This window comes from Elephantulus edwardii, unplaced genomic scaffold (genome assembly GCF_000299155.1).
Source record: "Elephantulus edwardii isolate Elephantulus edwardi_28Jun2011 unplaced genomic scaffold, EleEdw1.0 scaffold00418, whole genome shotgun sequence".
In the NCBI taxonomy this organism is placed as follows: domain Eukaryota; kingdom Metazoa; phylum Chordata; class Mammalia; order Macroscelidea; family Macroscelididae; genus Elephantulus; species Elephantulus edwardii.
The window spans coordinates 733,932-755,469 of NW_006400168.1; the positions used below are offsets into that span (position 1 = coordinate 733,932).

General features: G+C 44.3%; 1 protein-coding gene and 2 pseudogenes across 1 annotated transcript; 2 read left to right on the top strand and 1 right to left on the bottom strand.

The window, feature by feature from the left end:
- Window positions 1-1,864: 1,864 nt before the first annotated feature.
- RND1 (Rho family GTPase 1) lies at window positions 1,865-8,381 on the top strand. The gene is made up of 5 exons (XM_006902483.1): window positions 1,865-2,088; window positions 2,881-2,968; window positions 5,573-5,682; window positions 6,482-6,616; window positions 7,289-8,381. Exons 1-5 carry the CDS (start codon window positions 1,969-1,971, stop codon window positions 7,532-7,534), a joined length of 699 nt encoding a protein of 232 aa, XP_006902545.1. The 5' UTR covers window positions 1,865-1,968; the 3' UTR covers window positions 7,535-8,381.
- An 8,250-nt stretch (window positions 8,382-16,631) lies between these two features.
- LOC102860785 lies at window positions 16,632-17,010 on the top strand (annotated as a pseudogene).
- A 231-nt stretch (window positions 17,011-17,241) lies between these two features.
- Window positions 17,242-21,538, bottom strand: part of LOC102861191 — an 11,596-nt pseudogene continuing 7,299 nt past the window's right edge.

A 21,538-nucleotide genomic window follows, 5' to 3' on the forward strand; every position in this document is an offset into this window, starting at 1 on the left:
GTCAAATCAGATCTGACTGGTACAGGAGGAGATTGCCCCTCCTTCCCCGGCAGAGCATCTGGTGGATTCGAACTGTGCACCTCTGAAATTGTAGTTGCAGCTTCTTGCCACTAGGCCACCAGAGCTCCCCTTTAAATGTCCTTTATAACAGGGAAACTATCCCTAGGAAGAGGGCAACAGTGATTATGAATTAAGAGTAAATCTCTGAAAAAAAAAAACAACCAAAAAACAAAACAGAAAAGAGTAAATCTCTGATGGAACAAGACCAGAACATGCTCCAGAGGCCCTGGGCTTCTGAACAAGGTGAATTAACTTCAGAACAAATTTTGGTGTGCTCTCAATTATGGCTAAGGTTGACTTTGCTTCAGTCCCCCATGGCCCAGGAGTCCTTTTCTAGAGTGCTTTTGTCTGAGCTGAATATACCCCAGAGTTCTGTATAATAATTTCCCAATTCTATCTGTCCTACTGGAAGAGAGGCCAGGATGGAACGCTCAGGCGCTTGTGGCTTTCTTTTTGTCACAAGTAGGTGCTGGCAGAGCAGACTTGCCAGATGAACTGGGAGTTTCTGGCCCAGAGGTCGCCAGAATTTGGGCGTGCTGGAATGGTAAAATACTGTAGGGCCTGTTTTTCATTGTTTTTGTTCACATATTCTAGGTCGTATAGCCCTGGTGTGTCCACTTGCCATACAGAGGTAATTTGTGGTTGCTGTGAAGCTGAACACTGTGACACTGATGTGTCAAATGTGTTAATGGTTACTCATGGCGGACAGTGTTTGGTGGTGCTCCCCAATTAAAACAAGCTTGGAAGCAGGAGTGGCATCCATTTCCGTAATAGCTTTCCTCTGGAAACCCTATGAACATGGAGAAAGGATGAAAGTCACACAAGTGTTGAGGACTTTCATTCATAAGGTCGCTATGAGTCTGAGTCGCATATGACTCAACGGCACTTAACAACATCTGTCCTACCAGAGCTCCCTATATAATAACTAGAGTTCAGAAGGCCAGAACTGGTAGGCAGCTTTGTAGCTTATTTCAATGGAGGTTTCCCCTTAATTTCCTAATCCCAAGAGTACCAGATTCAGTCTGGACTTTAAACAGGTGACACACACAGTAGTGAGGTAACATCAGTAGGTGTCAGTCTGGGACTGGACTTAAGCCTGATTCATCCAGGAAGTGGACGAAAACACACAAAGCATGCCAAACATGAAGTGAGAGGCTACCTGGCCAGACAGACTCAGTGTTTATTTTGTATTATGTTATCATTTTCTCTCCTGCCCTTACTGGCCAAACTCTCTCATTACTTTCTCTGTGGCCACTTCTGGGTAAGGAATTGTGTGAGGTTTTTTTTCAGGTGACACTAGAAGACTTATTCCCTTCCTAGTGCTGGTGATCCCTGAGGGAGAAACTTGGGTTTTGAAGTGAGTAGGACAGGAATTTACATTGGGAGGGGAAGCCAGATGTAGAAATTGGTTTACCACAAGGTGCTGAGTGTCTCTAAGTTTGAGCAGGTTCTCTTCTCCTAAACAGTCCCTACAACTCCAGCATCAACACACTTTCTGTTTCCATGAATAGCTTATAGTTTTTAACCCTAATTGGTGAACATTGAAGATGATTTAATTTTGCTTCACATACCCTCCCCCTCCTTAATACAAATGAAAAGCAGCGTGGGAATCCCCTTTTTAGGAGAGGCAACTGGTTTAGCTTTAAGAGAAAGGGAAAGGAGGAAGAGGGCCCTGACTCAGATTTTCCTACCATTGGCTGTTAAGAGGGGATCCCTCCTCAAGGATTGGCTGTGACAGAGTCCGCTTCCTCATGTGATTGGCTCTGCTGGGGAGATATAAAGCGGCTTTGCCTGCCTCCTTCTCAGTTGGAGAGAAGCAGGGAACCGGTTGAGTTTACACCTTGAGGCGTACCTGGCGCTACCTTCTCCTCTCTGAAGCCAAGTGTGAATCTCGTGGAGGCCAAAACCATGAAGGAGAGACGGGCCCCCCAGCCAGTCGTGGCCAGATGTAAACTTGTTCTGGTTGGCGATGTACAGTGTGGGAAAACAGCAATGTTACAAGTGTTAGCGAAGGACTGCTATCCAGAGGTGAGCTGCCTGCCTGCCCACCCGCTGACCAGCTATGCTCCCTCCTCCCTGCCTATCTGCTTAGGGGGTAGTGGTGTAGATTCTCACCTGCTTTGGGTAGCTGTCCCCAGTCTCCCACTTCCTGGCCCAGCTTTCTGCCCCAGCCTCATCTGTTTTCAGGAGAGAGGACTGCCCTGTCTTGGCGTCCCCTGAGACCTGTCCCACTTCTGCCGCCCCACTGGCTCCTCCTCACCTCTTCACCCACAAGACCTGATCAGATCTCCTCCTCCCTCCTTTCATCCCTGATGTCTGCTCTCTAGAGAGGGAACTGGAGGCATTTGAGAGTCTGGGGTTTCTTCTTGACGTAATACCTGGCCCTCCTCTCACCTGCACCTTCCAAGGTTCTAAGAACATGTCCCTGGACTGGCTGTGCTGCCCTTTCTGCTGTTCTTTTGGCTCTATGATCCTGTGGGAGAAGAGAAAAAGCTAGGAAGGGATTGTGGACCTAAAATTGGGAGAGAGAGAAATTGAGCACTGAGTGTAACGTATGTTTCTCTCTGACCATCTAGAATACAGAGGGCTTATCACCTGGCTTTGAGGGGTTTGTGGAGATACTCTCATATATTTTTACTTGGAGCAAAGTACTTGTGACTCTGCACATCCTGTTTTCTTGCTCCATGTATCCCTTTCTCTGGCCCCTTATTTCCTGCCACTTGAGTTTCTCACTAGGTTGACTGATTTCTTGTGTAGCCTACTCCAACCTGATACAAGGATAGGGGCACCAATGATTAGAATGGTTCCTCTTCCTCACAGACATATGTGCCCACCGTGTTTGAGAATTACACAGCCTGCTTGGAGACAGAAGAACAGAGAGTGGAGCTCAGCCTCTGGGACACTTCAGGTAAGATCACTGGCCCCAGAGGCCCCCTCAATCCCCCTTCCACCAATGTGCTGCAGCTGCTGTCTTCTAGAAATTGTTTCTTCCTCAGGTCAGACTAAGGAGTTTGATGCTTGCCAGGAAACTGAAGGAAGGGAATTAGATGATTCCATGGTTGTTGAGGCCCTTAGAGGGAAGGAGATAGTCCAGAAATGAAGAGTGAATGAGCCCAGAAGTCGCTCACTTCTCTGGATCTAATGCCATCCCTCAGGGTGTGATAAGATAGTGAGGTAATGGATCCATAAATTACTGGGGGCAGCCAGAGAGGTCTTCTCCATCCCTGATTCCCCATCACCCAGCGCACACACCCCCCAGCCTTTGCTGTCCTAGTCCATAACCACATAAGAAGCAGGAGGTGGTGCTTCCGCCGAAGACAGTTGTGGTTGGGTCAGGGGACTAACTAGCCTGCTTTGGGGGAAATACTGCTCAGACTTTGTTTTCCCTCCTGCATTTTGTCTTGGGCCGCTGCTGTCTGCCTGCCGCAGCTCCACTCCGCTCGTCATTCTGCTGCGGCTCAGGGATGAAGCGATGCATCATTGATGCATCGGAGGGTGGGGGAGATGGCTCAGTATAGGGCATAACCACGTTCTGGCTTGCAGCCGTAGCTGGTGGAGTGGGGGGCTTGGTGCAAACGGGTTTTTTTGTACCGGGGTTGGAAAAAGATACCCCGTCTTTCTGGAATGCTTTTCCAGCCTCTAAATCCCAAACCTTTAGTGCTGGGCTATACTTTGCCTTGATTCTGACCCCTCCTGTTGTCTTTTTATCCCAATCTTTTTAAATAGACTGGGCACAGAGTCATAATTAAGGACTAAGAAGAAGAATAAGAGAAAGAAAATCTACTCTTCCCCCAAAATGTATATTCAGACTGAGTTTAAAGACAAAATTGTAAATTCTTGTTTCATATAATGAACATGCCGCTCTTTCTCCAAAGGGCTGTCGTTCCCATGATCCCATTTGGAGGTCTGAAAAGGTTGAGAGTAGGGGATAGGTAGAGAAAAAGAAAAAGACTTCCCCTTGCTCTCATCCCCACCCCCACCTCCCAAAACAAAAAACTAATTTCCTCCACTCGGTGTGCCTCCCTCCGTCGCAGTTCCAGGGATGGGGGATGGGAGGCAGGGTCTGGTGAGCCTGGACTGTGCTCTGCTGGCTGGACGGCTCGAAATGCAGCTGGGCTGTGTGCTGGGTGGCTTTCGTCGGGTGTACCTTGTATCCTGCCCAGCCTTTCTGCTGCTCCTTTCACTACCACTGCCCCTAAATCCTCCCTGCTTCCCCTCCTCCCGCCATCAGAATGGAGCCATTTAAATCCCAATCCTGATCATGGAAAATCAGCAAGGATGCGCCTATTCCCTGTGCCGAACGCCCCCCACCCCAGTTTTTGAAAAGATGAAGGCTATCAGTCATCCTCAAACAAACTCTCTTTCAAATGAGGTCCCCAGAAGGAAGGCGAGGATGTAGGTGTGTGGGCTGGGCTTCTTGACTCAGGGCAAATACCTGTTCCAGTTATTCACGTGCTAGTCCTAGGGGAGGGGGACTGCTTGGAGCCAAAATGGAGGCTCTTCTCCCCCTCCCCCAGTGCTGCAGCGCTCAGTGCGGCTGTGAAGACCCCACCTCAGAAGGGGATGGGGGTGGATAGCTGAAGGAGCAGGCAGCCAGCCCAATTCCCCCTTACTCTTTTTTTTTTTTTTCAACAAATACCCCTCCCCAGCTTGGATTCCCCCCAGTTTCCATGGCGATTGCGGTGCAGGGAGAGGGGCTGCTTGCTATTCTGAGCACGGATTGTCTGGGTTCCAAATCCGCTACTGTTCCTTCTCCAGGGTGGAGGGGGGCAGGCTCAGCCCCTAGATTTCTCCCAGATCCAACCACCTGGGGTGGCAATACCCACTGCCTTCCCACCAAAGACCCTTTCTCTGGCCTCCAAACCCCTAGTGTCTGATGCTCCTGCTTTTGAGATAGCCCCCCTGAGATGCTATAGGGCAAAGTCTCCAGTTTTTCAGCATAAGTGAATTTATTTGGGTAGGTGAGGGACTGGACCACATTCTTGATTTTCTTCCCTCTACAAATCCCCTGGAGGTCTGACCCCATGTCAGAGAAACAAGGCAGCCAATTATGTAACAGGCAGGTTTGTCTCTTCACTTGGAGAGACCCTAAACCAAGAGAAGGGAGAAGACATTTGGCTCAGAGTTCTCTTGAGCAGTTCAATTCTAGGGAAGAGGAGGCCTTAGACAAGCTCTGGACTCTTCTAATGCCATGAGCAAGATATCTTCCTGAGGCACTCAGAAAACCGGCAAACCTTAGAGAAAGCCTACTCTCAGAGGCCCAGACTGTCAAATGACAAGCCCTTCCTCCTGTTTTTCAAACCCTTCCCTTACGATCCATACCTCCTGCCTCCTTTCCCTTTTTCAAGATTAAGAAAGCTGGTATTCTTGACTTGCCTCTTGCTGGTAGTCAATCCCAAATCTATAGGAGATGGGTAGGGCCAGCTAGGTTGAAGGATTTAGAATTACGTTCTTGAGACTTTTTGGAGATAGACTCACCTTTCTTTGGCTCTCTCCTTCTCTCTTCTCCCAGGATCTCCCTATTATGATAATGTCCGCCCACTCTGCTACAGTGACTCTGATGCAGTATTATTATGCTTTGATATCAGCCGTCCTGAGACAGTGGACAGTGCACTCAAGAAGGTAGGTAAGGCCCTATATGCACTACAGTCTCTGGCCCAGCACTGGAATAAAAAGAGATTTGCCCACAGCCATTAGCTACAGCTCTGGCACTAGAACCCAGTCCTCCTGTCCTCAGCTCCTGTCCCTTGGCCAGTGCTCTTTTACAGTCCTAAATTTTGCCAGAGATCCAACAATGGAGGGTGGTGCTGAAGACTCAGGAAGTCAAAGATGGAGAGTCAGAGAATCTTAGGATATGATTGGAGGCAGCTTCTATAGAACCTTGATCCCAGGTTGATGAAGACTTGAGAAAGCCAATCCAGGTCTGAGTTGAAGTGCTGTTAGGAAATGGGGGAGTCTGTGTGGGAAGCCTGCCTCTACTGAGGAGTCCTAGGATACCTTGTGGATCTAGCCTAGTTTTCCAGAAGACTCTACATTTGTCTCTTTCCCTTGGGAAGAGACTGTTTTTCTTCTCTTGTGACAGTCCAGACTTGTGAAGTCCTCTGACTGGGATGAGGTAGCAGGTCCATTCCCTGCATTCCTGGCAGGGTGAAGACTGAACTTCCCACGTGCTATCTCTGGTTCCTGGACCACTGACTGAAGGGACAGGCTTCCGGGTCAGCATTTCAATGGTCCCACAGGCTTCCTTGGCAGGAAGATGATGTAATTAGTGCAGCAGTGATGTTGCGACTGAGAGGGAGGACTGGGTCAGTGATCAGTGAGATGGTGTGATGATGCCTGCTAGGCTACTCTGAGTGTCTGTCAGCTAACTCTCTTTCCTTTCTCTTCCCCTTTCCCTTCTGCCTTTCTGCTCTGGCCTTAGTGGAAGACGGAAATCCTAGATTATTGTCCCAGTACCCGTGTGTTGCTTATTGGCTGCAAGACAGACCTACGAACAGACCTGAGCACTCTGATGGAGTTGTCCCACCAGAAGCAGGCACCCATCTCCTATGAGCAGGTCTGTGGATGTGGGAATTGGAGAGGGGGTGAGAATAGTTATAAATAAGGCTCAGAAAAGGGCCCTTGCTGAAACTTTCCCACTATTGCAAGAGAGAATTTGTATTAGAGGGGCCATCTGTAATTATAAATTAATCACCTAGATAGAGATGGTAGGAGTACTTATTTACCTAGTTGTTTACATGTGTTAGAATGGTGAGACAGTCCTATGTTTCTCAGATGCATTCTGTTTATTCAGAGTACTTTCAGATTTCAAATGCTTGGTACCTTACATACAGACTCACTTGGGAGAAAATATGGTGGCCTGCATTTTAAACGAGATCCCTGGATAATTTCTTACACACATAGAAAAAAAGACTAATCAATGCCTTAGACCCATACTTCACATTAGAATCACTACCTGGAAATTCCTAAATGTACTAATGCCTAGACTCTACCCATAGTAATTTTTATTTCCCTGGTCAGACATACCTTATGTTTCCATTATACTAAACATATATACACCAAAAACATTAGGCAATACAACTATCCATAAGTTTTTAAATATGTTGCGGGTGATTGTGACATGCAATCAGGCTTCACTTTCAGAAAAATAATTAGTACAGGGTGGTAGTGGGAAACTGTCAGAAGACAATTTGGACCAGTGTGCTAATGGCCTCACCTCCTCCTACAGGGCTGTGCAATAGCCAAGCAGCTGGGTGCAGAAATCTATCTGGAAGGCTCAGCTTTTACCTCAGAAAAGAGTGTCCACAGCATTTTTCGGACGGCATCCATGGTGTGTCTGAACAAAGCCAGCCCAGTTCCCCCGAAGAGCCCTGTCCGAAGCCTCTCCAAACGACTGCTACACCTCCCCAGTCGCTCTGAACTCATCTCTTCCACCTTCAAAAAGGAAAAGGCCAAAAGCTGTTCCATTATGTGACGTGGGGATTGGAGAGGGGAGACAACCTCCCACTTCCTCCCTTGGGGAGTAGAGGCACAGGGAGAGAGGGAGGATGAGACACTTTAGGACATTGGACATGAGTTTTTCAGATGGCCACGGTGAGGGCTTGGAAGGAGACAGGAATGAGACAAGGAAGGAACCAGGCCTGGCATGAGGACCTGACACAGAGAGAACCATCACACCCCAAGCCAGGCACTAGGTAGTGGAGGGGGCAGCAGCCCTGGTGTCCCCCACTCCAAAAGAAGGAAAGATGTGGGGGAATGGGGGCATGTTGGTCTACTGGACTTTGGGGCGTACAGGAGCCTCACTTTCAGCATCATGCCTCTTCCACACAGTGTTGCCATGCAGCCAGGGGATGGAAGGGGTCGCTAAGCCCTTTCCTTCCCCTCTGAGAAGGTGACAGGGGAGTGGAGAGCAGGGAAGCCAAGAAGCAGCTCCTTTGGGAGCTTAGCTCAGGTGCTTCATAACAAATCAGAAGGGCAGGAGCTGGTCAGAGCCAATGAGAAGGAAGCCTCACCTTTGCATAGCCCAAGCCTCATGGAGAGGTGGCATCATACATTCACATGCTTCTCACCTAAGTCCCCAGGGTCCAAGGGAGAAGCCCCCAGAACCCCTTCTCTTGAGTGTAGGGGTGGTGGTGCTGCAGGGGCAGAGCTGGGTGGGGGTCACCAGACTTTTTTCTGCCCCTTGGGCAGTACAGTTGGCATTTGTTTTATAGACTCTTGCCTTGGAATGGGGGGTGGGGGGAGTGTTTCAATCCATTGTAAGTTCTGTGTTTAAAGAAGAAAACTTATTTATTAATGAAAAATATAATACATATAAAGAAGCTGGCTTTGTTTTTCTTGGTTTCTTTCTCGGTGTCCTTTGGTCACTGACAATGAGGAGAGAACTGCCCTGTGGCCCTTTTTGTGGATGGTTGTGTTGTTGCTGCTAGGTACTGTCTAGTAGAATACAATTCATAGCAACTATACGAACAGCAGATCTGAACCCTGTCCTATCCTGTGCCATTCTCATCATCCCTGACACACTTGAGTCCATTGCTGCAGTCACTGTGTTGATCCATCCCATTGAAGTCTTACTCTCTTTATCTGACCATCCAATTTCCGAGCATGATGTCCCTCTCCAAGGAACAGCTCCTGCTAACAACATGCCCAAAGTATGTGAGACAAAGCGTTGCCATCCTTGCCTTTATGGAGCACTCTGGCCACACTTTCTCCAAGTCCTATCCGTGTGTATCTGTTAATGGAGGAGTGGCCCATTATCAGGTTGCCTCTACAGTTGCCTAGGAGGCACTAGTGGCCTAGTGATAAGAAGCTGCACTGCAATCCTACAGGTACTGTGTACAATCCCCCAGCTGCTCTGCAGGAGAATTACAATCTCCTGTGTGACTTACTGTCTCTGAAAACCAGCTGGAGGGTCAGCTCTGTGGTTCCAACTCAATCACATGATGACGACTATAGCTGCCTAGCATCTCCAAGAAGGAACATCTCTTCTCGACCAATGCCTGCTCTAACCCTAACCTCATTCAAGTTCTATTAAACCCAGGAAAATTCCCTTAGCCTTAAAGACTCTTCAACCTTGAAACTACTGACATTTTGGACTGGTTAATGCTTTGTTGTAAAGGCTGTCCTATGCATTCAGACAGGTGGACAATAAAAAAGGACGACAGAAGAAGATATCAATGCCTTTGTGGTGCTGGAGAAGAGTCTTGAACATACCATGGACTCCCAAGAAAATAAATAGGTCTGTCTTGGAGAGGGTGAAACCAAATCTCTCCTTAAAGGCTAGGATTTTAAAGCTCTGTTACACTTACTTTGGGCACATGGCCAGGTGAGACTGGTCCTTAGAGAAGGACATCATGCTCTGAAGGATGGATGGGCAGTGCAGGAGAGGGAGACCCTGCATGAGATGGATTGATACAGTATCTGGGGCAATGGATGTTAGTGTGTCAGAATTAGTGACTGGCTCAGGACAGGGAAGGGTTTAGTGTTGCCATATGTTGCAGATGACTCAGTGGCATATAACAACAAAAACATACTATATTGGCTGTTTTTTATTTAAGCCTCTTGTTTAGAGTCAATAAGACCTCAAGAAGGGCCTTTGTATTTAAAAGTCAGTTGTTATTATATTTTGGAGGAACATTCTTCTAAGTGGTATAGCACTCTTCTGTCAATATGCTGTACTGAGGTAACTTGGGATTGCTGTGATGCTGAACCTTGTGTTATTGTGGGTCAAATGCCATAATGGTTACCCATGATGGACAGTGTTTGGAAGTGCTCCCAGTTTAAGACAGGTTTGGAAGCAGGAGTGGCATCCACTTCCTAAACAACATGCCCCTGGAAACTCTATGAACTTTGATAAATGACGAGATTGTTATAGAAAGGCTTTAGGCCTTTTGTTCATAGTGTCGCTGTGAGTCATGCTCAACTTGAAAGCAATCAACAAAAACAACATGCATTGCAAAATGTTTAGCAGCTTCCTTGGCCTCTGCTCAATAGCCACCAGTTGTAGCTCTTGCTGTGTGCCCTTAAGTCAACTATGGCTCATAGCGAACCTGTGCACAGCACAAAAGCTCTGAACCCTTCTCTATCCTGAGCCAATCTTGCTGTCTCTTATACATCTACCCTCAGTTACCAAGCTACCCTTGTTACTGCATCAAGCCATCTCATCTGAGATTTTCCTCTCCTGTGCTGCCCCTCCACCCTTCTAAGCATGATATCCTTTAAGGACTAGTCCTTCCTGGCAAATGCCCAAAGTATGTAAGACTAAGCCTCAAAATCCTTGCCTCCAAGAAGCAACTTGGTTTCACCTTTTCCAAGATACATACAGATAACATATATGTTAGTTCTCTTTAGTATTCCATGGTATTCTTCTCCAGCACCACAACTCAAAAGCATCAATTCTTCTGTCATCTTTGGTCATTGTCCAGTTCTTGGATGCAAAGTAAGTAATTGTGAAGACCATGGCCTGGATAGGGCACACCTTAGTCTCCAGACTGACATCATTGCTCATTAGCACTCTGGAGAGATCCCTGACAACAGATTTTCCAAATGCAATTCATCTATTGATTCCTTGACCACTGATGCCAAGAGTGTTGATAGTAGACCCTAGCAAGCTGAAATTGTTAACAATCTCAATCTCTTCTCCATCTATCATGGTGCTGCCAATTGGCCGAGAGGTGAGAATCCTTGTTTTCTTGATGTTGAGGTGCAATCCATATTGAAGACTACAGTCCTTGACCTTCTGCAGCAAATGCTTCAGGTCTTCCTCAGTTTCAGAAAGGAAGGATGTGTCATCTGCATAATGCAGATAGCACCCCCTTAAATCCATACACCTCAGTTGTGACAACCAACAATATGTCCAGATATTGTTAAATATCTCCAGGGTAAAATAATTTCTGGTTGAAAATAATTGATGTAGAAAGACTGTTATCATTGTGTTGTTTTTACGTGTTGTCTAGTTGCCTGCAACCCATGGTGATCCTATACATAGCAACTCTGAAGTCTGCCTTGTCCTGAGCCAATCTCACTGACTCTGACACACCTACCCCCATTGCCCTACTTACTGTATCAATCCATCTCATCCAGGGTCTTCCTCTCCTGCACTGTCTCTCCACCTTTCTGAGCATGATGCCCTTCTTCAAGGACTGGTCCTTCCTGACCATGTGCCCAAAGTATGTGAGACTAAGCTTCAAAATCCTAGCCTCCAAGAAGAAACTTTCACCCACTTGTAAATAGACCTATTTGTTTTCTTGGCAGTTCATGCGACGTTCAAGACTTTTTCAGCACCACAACTCAAAGGCATCAATCCTTCTGTCATCCTTATTCATTGTCCAGCTCTCTGATGCATTGCAAGTAATTGCAAAGAAATTCTAGAAAGTCTAGAGGAGATAAATAACTGGGTCCAGAGGATCCAACTACTGAGATCCCAGCAGCTGTGCTGAGTACCATCAAGTTGAGACTGACCCATAGATGATCTTCCGATGGGTTTTCAGAGACAGTTTAAAAGCATGAGACGAGATTGCCCATCTTTCTCCTGAGGAGCAGCTGGTGGATTTGAACTGAGTGCCTTTGGGATTGCAGCACATTGCAGAGCATTTTCTTACCACTAGGCCACCAGTGTCTCCTAACAGCTGTGGATAGACTGAAGTCAGATTTAGGAGGGATCTTGGCTGAAAGCAGAGAACAATAGAAGGATGTCTACTTGCATTTTATAGACTATGCAAAATTTGACTATGTGGATCATAACCAATTATGGTTAACATTGAGAAAAGTAAAAATTCAAGAACACTTAATTGTGCTCATGTAAAACTTATACCTAGATCAAGAAGCTGCTATCCAACCAAAGAAAAGGAACACTGCATAGATTAAAATCAAGAAGGATGTGCATCAGGGCTACATCTTTTCTCCATACCTATTCAATCTAGATGCTGAGCAAATCCCTTGAGAGGCTGGACTTTATGAAGAAGATCTTCCCTATGGATTATATCTCAACATCAAGGAGACAAAAATCCTTACCACTGGACCAACTGACAATATCATGATAAATGGAAAAAAATAATAAAGTTGTCAATGATTTCATCTTGGTTGGATTAATAATCAACTTTGGTACCAGCAGTCAAGAATTCAAATGACATATTGGATGGGGAAAATCTGCTGTCAAGGACTTCTTGAAGGTGTTTAGGAGCAATGATGTCAGTTAAAGACTAAGGTGCACCTGACTCCAGCCATGGTCTTTTCCATTACTTGTTATGCATCTGAAAGTTGGACAATGAATAAGTATGACAGAAGAATCTATGCTTTTGGGCTGTGGTATGGGAGAAGAGTACTGAATATCCCATAGATGATGAAAGAACAAACAAATATGTCTTGGAGAAAATGCAAGCAGAGTGCTCTTTCGAGGCAAGGCTTATGAAACTTCATCTCACATATTTCAGGCATGTTGTTAGGAGGGACCAGTCTTTGGAAAGAGACATTATACTTGGAAGAGTGGAGAGTAAGAGAAATAGAAGACTTTCTGTGAGATAGATTGATACAATGACTAGAACAATAATTTGAGGTAAGTAGGATGGTGTAAGGCCCTTTTGGCACCAACAGTCAGGAAATCAAAACACAAATTGCAATGGGAAAATCTGCTATCAGAGACATCTTCGGAGTACTGAGAAGCAACGATGTCAGTCTAGAGACTAAGGTGCTTCTAATCCAGGCCATGGTCTTCGCAATTACTTGCTATGCATCAGAGAGCTGGACAATGACAAAGGATGACAGAAGAAGAATCGATGTCTTTGAGTGTGGTACTGGAAATGAGCCTTGAACATACCACGGACTGCCAAGAAAACAAATAAGTCTGTCTTGGAGAGGATAAAACCAAGTTTCTCATTAGAAACTAGGATTTTGAAGCTCTGTCTCACACACTTTGTGCACGTTCCCAGGAGCAACCAGTCCTTGGAGAAGAACATCATGCTCAGAAGGATGGAGGGACAGTGCAGGAGAGGAAGACCCCGGATGAGATGGATTGATACAGTAACTGGGGCAATGTGGGTCACTGAGTCTGGCTCAGGACAGGGCAGGCTTCAGAACTGTTGTACACAGGGTCGCTAAGAGTTGCAGGTGACTTGACAGCACGGCACATAACAACAACAAAGATAGGGCAGGGTTCAGATCTGCTGTTCAGAGGATCACTATGAGTCACAATTGAGTCAGTGGCACCTAAGAACAACAACAACAAAGGGAATGAACTAGCTCTCACTGATTCGTGAGTAAGGATGTGCATGTAGGCTGTATCCTTTCTCTATATCTGTTCACTCAGTATATTGAGAATACAGCCCTGATGTACATCTTTCTCTCATGGATAATAACTATCTTAATTAAGCATATTTTCCCATATTTTATGGTCATTTCAATGCTCTCTTTGGTGAAATGTCTATTCATGTCCTTCGTCCATTTTATGATAGGATTGTCTTTTTGTTTGGTTGTTATTCCTATTTTTGTTGTTAATTTGTTGAATACACACACACACACACACACACACACACACACACACACACACACATTGGTCTTCTTTATGCCTTTCTTCCTCCCTCCTCCAGAATGAAACAATCGTTGGGGAGCTCTGGTGGCCTACTGGGTAAGGAGTTATGGTAAGCCAAAGGTTAAGTGGTTCGAATCCACCAAGTGCTTCTTAAGTGAAAGATGGGCTATCTCTTCCCTTGTGATTTACAATCTCTGAAAACACACTGGAGGGTCAACTATGAGAGTCAATCCTGCCTTGACAACAATGAATTTGAGGTTTTTCTGGCTTTTTTACTTATTTGAGGAGCTCTTGTGGCATGGTCTGTAGCATGTTGCACTGCTGACCAAAAGGCCACGTCTCCAGCTTTGGGAGAGAAAATGGGTCGTCTCCGCTTGTTAAGATTTATAGCCTTGGAAATCCAGTGCAGGGTCACTATGAGGTGCAGTTGACACAATGGCAGTGAATTTCCATTTTATTTATGTTTTTTAAATGTGATATGACTGAAAGTTTACTAAGATAATTGGGTTTACATTCAAAGTCTCCTGTTGTCTTGACTTTCCAATTCTACTGCTTGTTGATAGCAGCTCAGGGATCCTTTTCCCCCTCACTGACATAACTCTTATTTTCCAATCATCAGAACTAAAAAGTTGTGTTTTCTTGAGTACTTACTCTGCTCAGCATGGTGCTTTGTTTTTATTTTCTTACTTAATGTAACAAATGATTATAGCTTCCATTTGTTTGCTAGGGATCAAAGGCACTTATGAGTTCTTTAGATGTTATTTATTCTTTGTGATAACCTTATGAGGTGTTATCCACCTTATTTTACAGAGACAAGGAAACTGAGGTTCATAAGAATTAGTTATGGGAGAACCTTCATACAAATTCAGGCAATCTGGCTCGAGAACCCGTACTCTTAACGGTTCTGCTCTTTCAAGATGTAAGTCAAGTATTATAATCCCTACTTCATAAATGAGGAAATAGGAAAAACCAGAGGTGCTTTATAACTCACACAAGATAACACTGCTAATAAGAAAATTAATCAAGATTCAAATCAGGTCTCAATGTTAGCTATATCACCATGGGTGCCTTATTGCTGGCTATGATGTATGTAAACAGGATACCCCACTTACAGTCATTTCTAGGGCACAGTTCCAGTGTCTCTTGTCTCAAAAGGTACATATCTATGAAAGAATCATCAGGGTAAGAAAACACTGAGCATTCTTAAACTCAAAGACTTCTGTGTGTTATAAGACTTTGGAAAGGAAAGGTGTGTACAAGTACTAAAGAACTCTGCCGTTATGAACACGGACAACCTTTGTCACCCTTCTGGTTCTCAATTTTCTTATCCTTTAAGAAGTGAAGAATGAAAGCCTGGACATAGGGGGCAAAGCACAGATTTTGACATCAAATAAGCCTGGAGTTTAACTCTGGAATCATTCTTTTATATATGTGACCTACGAAGATTAAATGAACCTTTCTGGTCTACAATCTCTTATCAGTACAATACAGGTGAGTATTCCATGTTGTTGTTGTTATGTGCCGTTGAGTCGCTTGTGACTCATAGCGACCCTATGTACAACAGCCCTAAACTCCGCTCTGTCCTGTGCCAATCGCACTGTCTCTGACACTCCCATCCCAATTATCCCAGTCACCGAATCAATCCACCTCATAGAGGGCCTTCCTCTCCTGCGCTGTCCCTCCACCCTCCCAAGCATGATGTCCCTCTCCAAGGACCAGTCTCTCCTCACAACATGTCCAAAGTAGGTTCCAGGACAAATCTGTTTGTTTTCCTAGCAGTCCATGGTATTCTCAATACTCTTCTCCAGCACCGCAGCTCAAAGGCATCAATTCTCCTTCTATCCTCCCTGGTCATTGTCCAACTCTCTGATGCATAACAAGTGATTGCGAAGACCATATGACTATGAAAACTAAGTAACACACGTTAAGGGTTCAATAGGGCAACGCTTTAAGATTCCACAACTCCTAAACCGGGGAGAGAGCCCATTCTGTGAGGAGAGAGCCCTCTAGTGTTCTGTGGGTAAATCACATCTTGTAGATCTGTTTCTTCTTTCAGAGCTCTCTCTGGCGTAAACAGAAAAAAATGAAAAAGAACATCTAAGCCCTTAGAGTTCTAAGAGCAGAAGTTTTTAATCCCAGGGTCGTTTTGGTCCATTGTGTATGGTACTGAGGGGATTTCTGTATTTGGGTCTATTCTGAGATTTTGTTTGGGAGGACAGAAATAATATTCAGAGAGAAAAGCCAGACCAAAGTGCGTGAGATTGAAATAAAGCTGATGGTAAAAACATGAAAAGGAAGGAGACACTAACATTTCATGATATCTAAACCAGGAAGAATATGAAATGTACTATGAACTGCCAGAAGAACAAACAAACCTGTTTTAGAAGCATGGGTGGACTGCTCCTTAGAAGCGAGGATGGCTATAAAAGCTAAGGAAAGATTTATATACAGAATCTATTTTGGAGGGTTAACAGGAATAAGCAGCACTGGTGACCTAGTGGCAAGAAGCTGCATTGCAATCCCGAAGGTACATGGTTCAAATCCACCAGTCGCTCTTTGGGAGAAGGGTGGGAAATCTCCTCACAAGCAATTAACGGCCTCTGAAACCAGCCAGAGGGTCAACTATGGGTCAAGTCTAACTCCACGGTACACAAGAACTATAGGAGCGAAAAGAGAGAGAGTTGTTGCTGGGTTCTGTCGAGTTGACTGGGACCTTAGGATCAACAGATCTGCACCTTACCTTATCCTATGTCATCCTCATGCGCTCAGTCATGCTTAAACCTGTTGTGGTAGTCACTGTGTTGATTAATCTTCTTAAAGATCTTCTCCCTTTTATAGACCCTCTCCTTGTCCCAGCATGACGTCTCTCTCCAAGAACTGGTTTCTCCTGACAATATTCCCCAAGTAAGTGAGATGTCTCACTATTTTGGCCTCTGAGAAGCTTTCTGGTTGCAGTTCATGACACTTAAGTGGTTGTTGCCACTGCCACCCTTGTTGTGGATGATGCGCTGAACTCCTCAGCTCTCTCCTTGCCTCCGGGAAGTGAATATTCCAGGAGGACCACTTCTTGAAGCACAGATGCCTGGATCTGCCAAAATCCATGCAAAATATCCAGACTGGGTTCCAGTGATATGGAAAAAGTCTCCAGCTCCCAGATTGTTGACACTGAAAAATGTAAGTACCTGGTCCCATCCGACGTCACCATGGCTCAGTTCATGTGGATTGTCAGGAGATTCCAGCTTCCTTAAGAAAAGGCCATCTTCCTCTTTGTGTCACAGTCCAGCCTATCTATGGGACAGCTTTATCAGAAAGAAAAAGATGAAGATGGATTCTTCTATGTGGCCTATAGCAGAAAGAACACTCTGGCTTCTGGGGGCCAGCGCTGGCCTGGGTGCACTGTTCCTCTTTATGTCTCTTGTAAATAGCTGGCCATTTTCAGTCATCACACTAGGGCTTCTCTACATAGTAACTGACTCTCTTTCCTTTTTTAAAAAAAAAAAAAACAAACAAACCAACCTGGACCTTTTTAATGTTTTTATATCGTAATAAATAGTTCTCTTGATTGCAGGACTTTAAGGAAGGCTGTTTGGTAGCATTCGGAAGCACATGGTAATGCTGGTTTTCTGACTGATTTGTCATCAATTGTGAAAGTGCTATTAGACCAATAAGACAGCATTTATGCATCCATAATTTTCAGGATTGTTGGTAACTAAAGCATATTTTCCCCAAATAACCTTGCCTCCTTGTGTCACAAGGCCCAACTCACTCACATTCACCTCCATGATGGTACCTTTGGTAATAACACCTACGCTTGGGTACAGTGGGGGATGAAGGATTCTTCCTTACACCAAGTATTTGCAGGCAAAATGTGGGCTTTAAGTTCAGGATGTGTTACATGTGCCTTCTTGAAACGTAAGCCCACTGGTCTGATGAATCTTTCATATTTAGGTGGTTTTCCTGTAAAACCATCGCCAACAAAGCACACTTTAGTAACCATCCTCTTCCAGGCTTGTTTTTTTCTCTTTCCTGTTCGAATAACTTTCAGTACTTCTGTTTCGCCCTGGGCATGAACTTTGAGGAGAGGGCCTTCCCATTTTCCTGCTTTCTCTTTGCTTTTTATTTAATCATGTTGGAAAGTACTTTAGCTCGGGACTGCCCCTCTCTGTCCAGCAGAAAGGCTGGTACTGCCCCTTCTCATCATTCTTTTGTTTGGTGTTTCTTTTTTTCCTGCATCTTAATAGTCTTTTTCATTTGTATTTTCTTAGCATGACGCTGCTTATGGTAGAGCTTTGCCTTCAGACCAATCACCTTCTTTGCCTTCTTTGAACCCTCACGAGCCTCCCGACTTTCTTTCTTTCTCTTTTCCCCATGGACTGAGGCTCAATGTCAAGAAGACAAAAATTCTCACCACTGGACCAATCGGTAGCATCAGGATGGATGGCGAAGAGATTGAGATTGTTCACAGCTTCAGTTTGCTTGGCTCCATGGTCTACACTCTTGGCACCAGCAGCAAGGAAATAAAAAAACGTATTGCGATGGGAAAGTCTGCGGTTAGGGACCTCTCTAAAGTACTCAAGAGCAATGGTGTCTTTCTGGAGACTAAGGTGTGCCTGATACAGGCCACAGTCTTTGCAATCACTTGTTGTGCATCAGAGAGTTGGACAATGACTAGGGAAGATAGAAGGAGAATTGATGCCTTTGAGCTGTGGTGCTGGAGAAAAGTATTGAATGTACCCTGGACTGCCAAGAAAACAAACAAATTCATCCTAGAGAGGGTTAAACCAGGCTACTCCTTGGAGACAAGGATTCTGGGGCTTCATCTGACATACTATGGACATGTTGTAAGGAGAGACAGGTCCTTGGAGAGGGACATCATGCTTGGTAGGGTGGAGGGACAGCGCAGGAGGGGAAGACCCTCTATGAGGTGGATATATTCAGTGACTTGGGTAATCGGGGTGGGTGTGTCAGAGGCAATGAGATTGGCACAGGATAGAGCAGGGTTTAGGGCTGTTGTACATAGGGTCGCTATGAGTTGCAAACGACTCGACGGCACATAACAACAACAACAGGAAGCAATTGAAAATACCATGACTTGGATCAGGTACACCACAGCATTTAAACAGATATTGTTGTTCTTTAGAGGTTTGGAGAGCTCCTTGATAGCAGATTTCCCCACTACAACACATCTTGTTATGTTTTGACTGCTTCTATTATGGGTGTTGATTGTGGAACAAATATGGAAAAGATCCATATTTATTCCTATTCCAAAAGAGGTGATCCAACAGATTAGAAATTATAAAAAATATCAATGCTTTCACATGCAAGTAAGATCTTATTGAAGATTTTTTTTTAAAAAGATTATTTTTAAAAGACTGGAAAAGTATATTGACAAAGAACTGCCAGAAATTCAAGCTGGTTTTAGAAGAGGGTATGGTGCCAAAGATATCATTGCTGATGTCAGGTGGATCTTGACTGAAAACTGAGAATACAGAAAGATGCTTACTTATTTTCTTGATTATGCAAAGGCATTTAACTGTGTACATCATAATAATTTATGTTTAATAATGAGAAGAACGAGAATCCCAGAACACTTAATTGTGCTCATGTGAAACCTATTCCTAGTCCAAGAAGCTGTTGTCCAAATAGAACAAAGGAACACTGTTCATGCAAAACCTATAGATAGACCGAGAAGGGAGAGAGAGGAGAGTAAAATTGGAAAACTATTTCTTTCTTGACCTTACATCCAGCTTGTCATCCTCTGGTTCTTGGGATGTGAGCCAGCAGCTTGCTGCATGACATGTGTTTGACATGTGGATTTCAATGCCCACTGAACACACAACTTCTAATAAAAAACACATCTGCATGTTGAGAACTCCTAGTTCCAGTAGTGAAAGAACAAAGCTCCTCTTGCTAATAGTATGTCTTATATAGCACTAAGCTCTGTGCCACAGCCACTAAATAAATCATGAGCTCCCTGACAAACAGGTCCATATCCTAATCCCCACCCCTTACCCCTACCTCAGCTTGATGTCTGACATCAGAGAAAGCCTTAATTTTTTAAAAAAAATCAAAACTAGTTAAGTTGTGGAAAAGGAAAGTCAATACACAATAAGGGGTTGATTAGTCATTGGAATGAATTAATTAGATTATTGTTGTTGTTAGGTGCCTAACAATGAGATAAGTTAAAGTGGAGAATGAAGTTGAAATTGGGAATTTCATTTAAAGGTTTATATTAAGGTTTTCATTTACTTAACTTTACAGATACGGCTCTCTCTTATGTTTCTTCTATGTAGAAATGTTAAGATAAATTGTAAAAATGAATATTCGACATTATAATGTTAGGATATATTGTAGATTATGGGAAGTCTGTAAATCTGCCTTTGGCTAGTTTACCCAATTAGGGATGTTAAAAGGGAAAATTTGGCCTGGAAAATGCTTGTTGAGACTAGTAGAGGAAAGATAAATCCCACTCAGTATTTTGAGGATATCTGCATTTGCATAGATTTGTAGACCAACCTTGGACTTTGAAGAGATTTACATTTGGAAGAAAGGCAAGAAGAGAGACTTTGACTTTGAAAAACTGGAACAAACTGTTTGACTTCTGAGGCAGGGTAAGGTTGGTAGTCATCAGAGCGAGCCCCCTTCCAAAGTTAAAGGGAATTATGGAGGATGATCACTCATTGTGACCACCTGGATTCCCTGGAGTGGAAGTAGGAAGCACACAGCAATGAAGAGACAAGCTGAGTTTGGATGGGTTCCACTGACAGTGTTTACCTAGCATACCCAGACATATGGATAAGCACAGAGAGGTTCCTGGTTTGAGGAGCAGGTAGTCATGAGAACCCCTGGCTTGTTGATTTGCCCTCATTTAGAGGCTAAGGCTGAGTGTAGGGGCCAGACAATCTGGAACACAAGAAGTGTGGACATCCGAGTTTGTGACTGATGGACATTTGGACCTAGCCATGGTTGGCTGAGGATGAGTTGACCAGAATCTAACCAGATGAAGAGGAAAAGTTCCATGCTATGAGCTACTGTTTGCTGCAACATGATGGCTTGATCTTGACTGGACTTTGTTTAGAGATGCAGATGCTAAACGTTTTAACTGGAATAGAAGTTTTTTCAGAGAAGGAACATAACTGTTCCTTCAGAATACTAGTTTGATGTTGTTGTAGTTGTTATTAGGTGCCATTGAGTCAAGTACAACCCACAGCAACCCTATGAACAACAGATCTGAACCCTGTCCTGTCCAGTGTTATCCTCACAGTCCATGACACATTAGAGGCCATTGTAGCAGTCACTGTGTCAATCTATCTGGTTGACGGTCTTTCTCTCTTTCGCTGACCCTCCATCTTTCCATGCATGAAGTCCCTCTCTGAGGAATAGCCTTTCCTAGCAACGTACCCAAAATACATGAGATGAAGCTTTTTTGTTTGTTTGTTTGTTTTCTAGTCAAACACGGCTGTGGGTGGGAGACAATGCTAAACAGTTTAACAAGAGATGAAGCTTTTTCATCATTGCCTCAAGAGGCACTCAAGCTGCACCTTCTCCAAGACATATCTGTTTGTTCTTTTGGCAGTTCATGGTATACTCAGTATTCTTCTTCAAATCTACAGCTCAAAAGCTTCAACTCTTCTTCTGTCAGCCTTATTCATTGTCCAGTTTACAGATGTATAGCAAATGATCAGAAAGACTATGGCCTTTACTTGATACTTTAATCCTCAAACTGACATAATTGCTGTTAATAATTTGGGGAGGTTCTTGACTGCAGACTTTCCCAGTGCAATATGCTTTCTGATTTCCTGATGGCTGGTGCCAAGTGTATTGATTGTAGTTCCAAGTAAGATGAAGTTGTTGAGTTTCAATCTTTTCTTCATCTTTCATAATGTTGCCTATTGGCCTTATGTTAAGAATTTTTGTTTTTGTTTTTTAATTTTTTTAAATTATTATTAAATT

What these genes read in the sequence shown, in the direction of transcription:
- RND1 (XM_006902483.1), top strand. Translation starts at nt 1,969, where the DNA reads ATGAAGGAGAGACGGGCCCCCCAGCCAGTCGTGGCCAGATGTAAACTT. An exon ending in CGAAGGACTGCTATCCAGAG is followed by an intron (nt 2,089 to 2,880) that starts GTGAGCTGCCTG and finishes TCTTCCTCACAG; the next exon opens with ACATATGTGCCCACCGTGTT. An exon ending in TGGACAGTGCACTCAAGAAG is followed by an intron (nt 5,683 to 6,481) that starts GTAGGTAAGGCC and finishes CTCTGGCCTTAG; the next exon opens with TGGAAGACGGAAATCCTAGA.